The 9457-nt window shown below is 36.8% G+C and overlaps 1 protein-coding gene and 1 pseudogene across 3 annotated transcripts in view; both read right to left on the bottom strand.

Annotated features, from left to right (window-relative positions):
* Positions 1-3678: 3678 nt before the first annotated feature.
* On the bottom strand, positions 3679-4571 carry LOC132002064 (glycerophosphodiester phosphodiesterase 1-like; annotated as a pseudogene).
* A 496-nt stretch (positions 4572-5067) lies between these two features.
* EFCAB7 (EF-hand calcium binding domain 7) overlaps positions 5068-9457 on the bottom strand; it is a 50989-nt gene continuing 46599 nt past the window's right edge. For all 3 annotated transcript variants that reach the window (XM_059374978.1, XM_059374980.1, XM_059374979.1), the window contains 3 exons: positions 8845-9054; positions 6318-6425; positions 5068-5325 (listed from right to left, as the gene is read on the bottom strand). In XM_059374978.1, the coding sequence (XP_059230961.1) occupies positions 5251-5325; positions 6318-6425; positions 8845-9054 (393 nt within the window). In that variant the 3' untranslated portion in view covers positions 5068-5250. The remainder of the gene's footprint in view (positions 5326-6317; positions 6426-8844; positions 9055-9457) is intronic.

Here is a 9457-nt window from a genome sequence, read left to right as displayed (position 1 = left end):
CCATACCTCTAACCCCTTTATAATATGCAGGTCTTCTTTTTTAATATTAATATATCTCTTTTTTTTTCTTTTGACTTATTTATTTTTAGAGGGAGAGTACACACGAACGCAGGGTTGGGGGTGAGAAGGGGCAAAGGGAGAGAGAAAAGAGAGGATCTTAAGTAGATGTTCCACAAGGCGCAGAGCCCCATGCAGGGCTTGATCTTACCACCCAAGTTCATGACCTGAGCCAAAAATCAAGAGTCAGATGCCTAACTGGCTGAGCCGCCCAGGTGCCCCTTAATATATAACTTTAGAACTGTTAATATTTTTTTAAAAATAAGAGAACTTATTTCTTATTATTCATGTTATATAAAACAAGTACAGATATATATATATAAATATATCTATATATATATATATATCTATAGATATATATATATATATGTGTGTTTTTTTTTTTTTTAAAGTAGTCTCCATGCCCAAGGTGGGGCTTCAACTCACTACTCTGAGGTCAAGAGTCACATGCTCTAAGGACTGAGCCAGCCAGGTGCCCCAAGAATCCATCTTTAAAGTACAAATTAACTTCGGTCAAATATCACAAATATAAGCCACTGTGAATAAGTGGCATAAGAACTGAGAATCCTATTCTTCATCTTCCTTAAACAAAACTAGCCATAGTTAACAAGTACAGATACTTTTAAGCAGCCAAAATCCTTTACCTCTTCGACTTTAAGCAACCATCCCAGTCCTGCCCCTCAAACTGTCTCTCACATTAATTTCATCTGCTTTCCCTAATTTATTTCCACGATTTGCAATCTTTCTCCTTGAATCATTATGGTTTTTTGGGTTGTTTTTGTTTTTGTTTTACTCAAGCTAAGCTGAGTAGCAAACATAGGCTTTACACTTCTAAGTAAAGCTAGCAGGGCCATCTTAATATGTCCTTTTACTTGTAACTTCACAAAGAAGCGAGTCAGTATCTTTTTAAGAGCAGAAGACTTAGTATCTACCTCACAAGTTAGAAATAATTTTTATATATTCTCTAATAGGGTGGGTGCATATGTCTCTTATAGATAGATCCTTAATATACAATATATTTCACCAAAGCAGTCTTAGAAGTCATAAAGGACTTAACCCAATGCTGAGAAATATTATCAATCGGTCTCTCTCTTTCATTTTTCTCTCTCTCCCTCTAATGAATATTATGAATAGTAAGTAATATGCTCACCCTCTGGTGGCCAAAATCAGAAATATATTTTCATTTTCCTGGATTATACCCAAAATATGATTAGTGTGGTGTATTAAATTTCTGTATCATATTCAACCTACACCAAAAATAGATCTAAAAGAAGGCTTCTGGCTTAAAAAAAAAAAAAAGCAACAGATCTACTAGAATATCTAATGAAAAATCAACAAAACTATTAAATGTAGTTGTCTTAATCTGTTAGTTAATGACATAAAAACAAAATCTGGGTAAATAGAATTTAATAGTAATGAGCCATTTTGTCTTACATGTCTATTTTTTTTTAAGATTTATTTATTTGATACAGAGAGAGAGATTACAAGTAGGTAGAGAGGCAGGCAGAGAGAGAGAGGGGGAAGCAGGCTCCCTGCTGAGCAGAGAACCCAATGCGGGGCCTGATCCCAGGACCCCGAGATCATGACCTGAGCTGAAGGCAGAGGCCCAACCCACTGAGCCACCCAGGTGCCACTTATGTGTCTATTTTTAATATGTCCTAATAATTAGGAAAAGTTCATACTGCAGGTAAGTTTAGTTTAATTTTCCACCCACTTTATTCTACTGTCCAGGAAATATTTACTGCATATCTATTGTGATTCTATGCTATATACTAGAATTATAACTGTCCTTGCTTTCAGCCTTTTACCTTTACAGGCAAAACTAATCAGTTATTCCCATACAGTATGACGAGTGCTACAACAAAGAATAAACATGAACTTTTGGGGCCACCAAAGTAGTTGTTGTAGGGTCTTGATCAGGGAAGGATCCTTAGAAAAAATGACATATTCACTGAGACCTGAAGGAGGAAGAGGGAATAGAGAGATAGTTACTATTCTTTTTTTTTTTTTAAGGATTTTGTTTATTTATTTGACAAAGAGATAGAAAGCACAAGTAAGCAGAGTAGCAGGCAGAGGGAGAGAAGCAGGCTCTCTGCTGAGCAGGGAGCCTGATGCAGGGCTTGATCCCAGGGCCCTGGAATCATGACCTGAGCCGAAGGCAGCTGCTCAACCAACTGAGCTACCCAGGCACTCAGATAATTACTACTCTATAGGCAGAAAGAAACATTGCATCCAAATGGCCTGAGAGTGAGAGACAATGTAGAAACTGGAAGAAGCTATAGAAGTGTGGGTGAAAAGAAATGTCAGAGGTGAGAAGAGAATCTGAAGAATATTAGAGAGAAGACTTTAAAATATACACTATAGGGTGTCTGGGTTCCTCAGTAGGTTAAGCATCTGACTCTTGATTTCGGGACAGGGCATGATCTCAGGCTGCTGTCAGTGACACAGATGGAACCAGGATGGGACCCATAGCCACATTTTATCAAAGGTATTGAGAGGTAGCAGAATCTGCCACCTCAAAACGTGCTCCTTTAACATGTGGATTGTTTTCAGCTGAAGGCAATTAAGACCTACCGACTTGGGAAAATCTTATTACCTCTCACTTAACTGCCTAAAAGAATTTAGATAGATGGCCTGTACCAGACAGCTATTACTATAGTTTTTTTAATATCAGAAAGACTTATCTCCATAGCATGGCAAACATCTGTTTAGCTAACATTCACTCTTCTCATCTTCCTGTGAATTGTCTTCTTCCACTTTGAAACCCCAGACTCCTATCCTCTCTCCTCTGCTCAGGATGATATATAAGCCTCAATTGGCTGACTGCCTGCGAGTCTCATGTCTTTCTTGGGCTCCCATATGTACATAATGAAATTTCTTTTTCTCCTGTTAATGTCTTATGTCTATTTGACTCTTAGACCAGCCAATGACTCTAGAAAGCGAGGCTAGATCTTGGTTCCTAGACCTGTTTTGAAAGCAGAGGCAGAACTATAGTTGTATTAGTTGCATTAATTTAGCTCCACATTCTATTTTGTTCCCTACTTATGTTTTATGCATCTCTTAACTTCATACATGATCAATCACTACTACTCCCTATTTACCCACTGACTGTAGAAACCTAATGGGTAACATTTGTCTTGAAATTATCTGATGTACTAGATCATACCAGGTCCCAAACGGCCCCTCATTGTCTGGAAGAATGCATACCTCCAGCTTTTTTCAAGGCCTCTCTCTTCCTGGTTCAAGAAACTCTTCACCCTCCTCTCATGTATTCACCTCCTTTCCCAAACATATACGAACTGTCCTTAGGCTCAAAAGGGCAAGGCAGCTTTGGGAATGATCTCCTGACTTCTTCTTGGGCTGCTCTTCTGATAATAAAGCTCCCTTTGCTTAAAAACCGGGCTCTCGGGGCGCCTGGGTGGCTCAGTGGGTTAAGCCTCTGCCTTTGGCTCAGATCATGATCTCAGAGTCATGGGATCAAGCCCCGCATCCGGCTCCCTGCTCAGCAGGGAGCCTGCTTCCCCCCTCTCTCTCTCAGCCTGCCTCTCTGCCTATTTGTGATCTCTGTCTGTCAAATATATAAATCTTTAAAAAACAAAAAAAACACAAAAAACCGGGCTCTCAAACATACTGTGTATCAGGTGCTCGGACAAGCTTGAGTTCAGTAACAAAAGAAAGGGAAAAATTTTCCCCAGCAATAACTTGAATGCTTTTAGCTAACCATTTCTTTGAGTAGTTCAGGGATACAATATCATTTTGCATGAGGAAAGCTGAAATTCCATACAGGTACCACAAGATACTATGCATGCTCTAATCCAGTAAAATGTCTATTGCCGCAAGAATGAACTTTAACACATGTTTCATAGTGTGCTTTCCCATCTCCTGGATGGCTAAGGCCCCAGGTTCTGTGAGTTAATGCTATTACATTACATTCTGATCTGTCTCATCTTATAGATCATTTTTGGTAAGAAAGGACAGATGATACCAGAGCAGACTGTATAGTTGAAGAAACTGCATATACACTTTCTTTAGAGCACCAGCATTATATTTGCATGGCCTCTGACATCTAAGAGAGTTATAAGATTATGGTTCAGGTTAAAGATCTTCTCATCAGGGAAAACATCCCTGAATTTGTGATTTGCTGCAGTTTTTTTCTCATTTGTTCAAATGTCAAATCACTCACCAATCACTACCATCAAGTTGTCATGTCTACTGTGCTATGGTACACTAAGACAAGAATCCCCTCAGAAGTAAATTCAACACCCCATCCAGACCTGTTGCTCCAATCATACCGCCTGCCAAATGGCTGCCAGTATGGACGATGGTGGAATAGCTTCCAGGGCTTGAATACCTACAGGGCCAGAAGGGACTGGAGGAAGAAGCATCAGTTCAAAGCTGAAAAGGTGCATCAGGAGTAAAGGCTGCTGGTGGAAAGGCAGGTTTTGAAGGGGCTATACATTAGCAGCAGCAAAGAGAAGGGGCCCAGGAGGCTCCCTGGTCTTCCCCAGCCACATGCTTGTGACCACAGTGGCATGGATGGGAGTCTGTGACCTTTTGGGCTCCTGGGACAGAAGAGTGAGAAGACAGGGTGAGAGCCCAAAGCACTAGCTGCAGTTGGCCTATTTTCATTTTCTTTGAGTTTATTTTTGGTCAGTAAGACTAAACCAAAAGTATACAGGATTTTGTAGAATTCATCAAATACTACTTTTTAAAAGCTTATCTGTAATTTTATTTATTTTTAAAGATTTTATTTACTTGACAGAGAAATCACAAATAGGCAGAAAGGCAGGCAGAGAGAAGGGGGAAGCAGGCTTCCCACCAAGCCTGATGCAGGGCTCGCTCGATTCGAGGACCCCAGGATCATGACCTGAGCTGAAGGCAGAGGCTCAACCCACTGAGCCACCTGGGTGCCCCAACTGATAATTTTATTTTGATTTACTCTTGGTAGATGAAATAGGCCCAGATTTCTCATTAAATTAATAAGAAAGTCACACATTAAAAACATTATTATTTCTATTTTATATTTATACTTTAATCATAAAGTATATAACATGGGTATAAAATATAAACACATACAAATTAAATAGATTGTTTATGTACATCAGTTAAATTGATTAGCATTTAGTTTAACAAAAATAACAGACTAAACCTCGAAGAATTCTTAGCTTGACAGCCTCAAGTAGAAAACAATATTTAAGATACAAGGGAATACACACAATGATATATCCATTCTTGTCGTTCATTCAGAGGCATTACATGTTGACAAACCTGCATATAAAAATAGAAAACTTTTACTTTCCCTTTACATATTGTTATTTTGGGCTACTTTTTAAACAGGGTAACATTTCTAGGTCCTATGCAAAAATATCCCTGTGCGGATAAAATTCTATACCATTTGTCCTTAAGTGTATACCTACAATCTATGATCTGATGTCTAACAGAATAATACAGCATAAATTCTACTCAAATATAGTAGTTGATATTTGGTGTATATAAATGTGAGGTAGGAGTAGTAGAAAAGGGAGTAGTGGAAAGAGAAGTATCATTTTTTCACTAAACCTAGAGCATTTTCTTAAAATTCTCTTTGGGATTCTGTAGACTCCTTTTTATTCGGTTTTAGAATGTTTTAGGATTTCATGGACAGAATGAAAAAAGGGTAAGTAAGAACAGAAGGCTTTTTCTTTCTTCCCTTCACTAGAGCAGTTTCAGAGTCCCTGCCTTTGAACCCCTAGCTAAATTAGAAACCCACAGCTCTGCTAACACTAGAAACTACAGCTGTTCCTGGCTCTTGACTTAGATAACTTAAGTTGTCTAAAACTTAAGAGGCCTTTTCTCTCTCAGGTTACTTTGGAAAATCTTAATAGTGTAGATAAAAATATTTTGGATTAGCAAAATTCCCATTTATTATAAACATTACTTTGTCTTTCTATATGATGTTGGAAAGTGTTTTCACTTACACCATTTTATTTTTATCTTTACATTAATCTTGTGAACTACCTAACACTAGTAATATTACATTAATTTTACATTTAAAGAGACAGGAACAGAGTGGGTAAGTGAATCTCTCATAATCACTGGACCAAATAGTGAGAACTGAACTAGAACAAAAATCTCCTAATATAGGATGATAATAATATGAATATCATATTTAGAATAATTTTCTACTTTATTTCATACTTCCACTTATTCATAGTATTATTAGTAAAAATGTTTTTTCAAACAATAAAACAAAAAGCTTAAATTAGAAAACAATACATTACCATTGTAGATTTTGATGCCACTTCTACTGCAAATATGTTGAGTCCTCTGTTATTTACGCAGTTTTTACTTAGCTCATTGTTGATGTGAATAATCACTTTATTATCTGACTATAAAAAAAATTTCATAAGTTGCCAGTCCTTTTGTTAATAAATACAAACAAATAAAATGATTATTATAAACATTTTGTAAGTCTTGTGATAGAGGTATTCACAAGGTCTACAGAAATATAGAAAATACCATAGAAACACAGAAACATTAGCTTAGACTGGGTTAGCAAGGAAGACCTTAAGGAAGAAGCAATACTTGAGATAACAGATGATAGATATTAGATAGCCTCTGAAGCTGGTGAATGAAAGATACATAGGCACCAAAGTATTCCCCTGCTAAGAAAGCTACAAGCACTCCCGAGTGACTACAAGGGGACAGTATAACATTATACTACCTAGATTCATTTCTCAGCTCTACTACTCAGCATGTGACATTCTGCAAGTTATTTAACGTCCCCATGCTTCAATTTCTTTGTGTGTAAAATGTGATTAGGGGCGCCTGGGTGGCTCAGTGGGTTAGGCCGCTGCCTTCGGCTCAGGTCATGATCTCAGGGTCCTGGGATCGAGTCCCGCATCGGGCTCTCTGCTCAGCAGGGGGCCTGCTTCCCTTCCTCTCTCTCTGTGATCTCTTCCCTTCCTCTCTCCTACTGTGATCTCTCTCTGTCAAATAAATAAATAAATAAAATCTTAAAAAAAAAAAAATAAAAAAATAAAAATAAAATGTGATTAGTACTTACCTCATTGGGTTGTTGTGAGAAGTAAATGTGTTAATAAATGTAAAGTACCTGACAAATGAGAAACTCTAAAATATTATTATTATTATATCATTTTGATGCAGGGAAGTTTAGTCTTCCTTGAGGGAAAGGAAGGAGATGGAGGGTTGAGAAATGATAGCTAACTACAGAACAGAGAAACTGTGGTTAAGATAGTGACTCCCATCCACGCTTTTAGTTTTAATAAAACATAGAACGGAAGGGAAGGCATGCTGGATCTTAGGAATCACCCTCCAAAGCTTTATGATCCACTTGAAGACTGGAATCTCCTAGCTGAGGACCCTAACTGTTTTTATGAAGTCCAAGTCCTCCACCTCATTTTCAAGATAATATATATAATCTGTACCCATACCACCTATGTTATTTATCTTTGTACTACTCCTCCAAATAAAGTTCTCTGTTTCTACACAGAAGATATTCCCACTATTTCCTCTACTCTCCACATTAACCCTCTTACATATTACTCCGTACACTGTTTCTGTGCTTCTAATGGCTGTCTCTGCATATCTAATCTTTTTTTTTTAAGATTTTATTTATTTATTTGACAGAGAGAGATCACAAGAAGACGGAGAGGCAGGCAGAGAGATATAGGGAAACAGGTTCCCTGCTGAGCAGAGAGCCTGATGTGGGGCTCGATGCCAGGACCCTGAGATCATGACCTGAGCCGAAGGCAGCGGCTTAACCCGCTGAGCCACCCAGGCGCCCCTCTGCATATCTAATCTTAATTTGTCTCCAATCCCATACCACTGTCCCCTTCCCCTCATCACAAGTCTTTCCTTATCTTCTATAGTCCAAATTAACATCAAGCACAAGAGATGCAAATATAGTAAAACTACTGCACAAGTAAGCAGTACCAGATAATTTAACATTTAATTATTCTCTGATCTATTTTGAGAGTATTAATTCTGTCTCTCCAACTAGGCCAAAGCTCCTTAAAAGCAGAGATCGTATTACAACTGATAGTGGTCTCTTTTGTGACTAGAAGAGTTAGTTACATAGTATATATTCACATTGACTCAATACTCAGCCAAACTTTAAGCACTTTAAGAAATTCATGGTAAGCATAAAAATAATGTTAAGTATCACCAGGAACTAAAAGAAATAGCCAATAGTCCTAAAAATCCAGCCATCTTGAGTAAGATTTTATGAAAATTTATGTTTCCAGAAAGCTGAGTATCTCTAAGCATTTATATTCTCTTGGCCTGCAATATCGGTAGTAGCAGGATGGTAGCCAGAGTTAGCAATAATTGGCTTGATAAAAATAGGTCCTGGGCAGTGGAATATATTAGATAAAATGATGACAGTCTACAGAATTTCTAATATTTCAAAGTGTGGAAGAAGTAGGTCTAAATTTTTTCTTTACTTTGTCTTATTTCTTTAAAACCCAATGTCTGTTATTTGAAATAGTTATGTATGTGTGAAGATTTGTAATAACAAACTAAATAAAATACTTTGTACCCATATTATGCTCTATCTTTAGAGATCTCCAGATATTTAATTTTCATAATACAATTATCTCAAACTTTAAAAAATGTGTAAAAATTATCATGCTCAGTTTGAATTAGAAGCCTGAAAAGAAGAATTACCCATTATAAATATTATTAATATAATGTGATATTAATTACTGTGCAAGAATAGAGTAAGAAAGAAGATGGAACATATTAGTAAACAATGCAGTTACGAGGAGAACACCTCATAAATAATACCTTGTTTTCAATAACTGATGTTATCCAGGTGTCACGCTTATAAGTATGTACAATTATATTTTCATAGCCATCCATTACCCTGGCTTCGCCTTTATTAAGGACAGATTTACAAATGGCCTTCTCAAGTTGCCCACTGCATGCCTCCATATGGACAGCTTTAATTCTTGGCTTGCATTTGTCTGCATAGATATCGATGATAAATGGGCATGCCTGATAGGAAAGAAAAAGTGAAACTTGTTTTAGCTTTCTGATAAAATTAAAAATAATCTGTTATTAATATGTTTATGACGTGGTTTAAGAAGATATACTGTACCTTCCAGCTTGTCCTTCTCATATACTTAAAAGATTTTAGCAGTATGAATTCAATAATAAAAAAGCATAAATTATTTTTTGTTAGCATATAAACTGACAATGTTCACAAAAAAAGGAAAGAAAACTATAATCTCAAGCAAATCAGTAATCTTCCTATCAGCCACAGCACCATCCCTCCATTTGGTTTAAAAATTAAATATATAGCATATTAGTTATTTAATTTCCTATTCTAACTTTAAGACTACAGAAAGAAATCCTCAAAGGACTGTAAAAAAAATTAATCTATTTAAAATTGAAACTT

The sequence above is a fragment of the Mustela nigripes genome, chromosome 14 (assembly GCF_022355385.1).
Source record: "Mustela nigripes isolate SB6536 chromosome 14, MUSNIG.SB6536, whole genome shotgun sequence".
NCBI classification, from domain to species: domain Eukaryota; kingdom Metazoa; phylum Chordata; class Mammalia; order Carnivora; family Mustelidae; genus Mustela; species Mustela nigripes.
The sequence above is the reverse complement of the archived record's forward strand: the minus strand, read 5'-3'. Positions and strand labels throughout refer to the sequence as shown.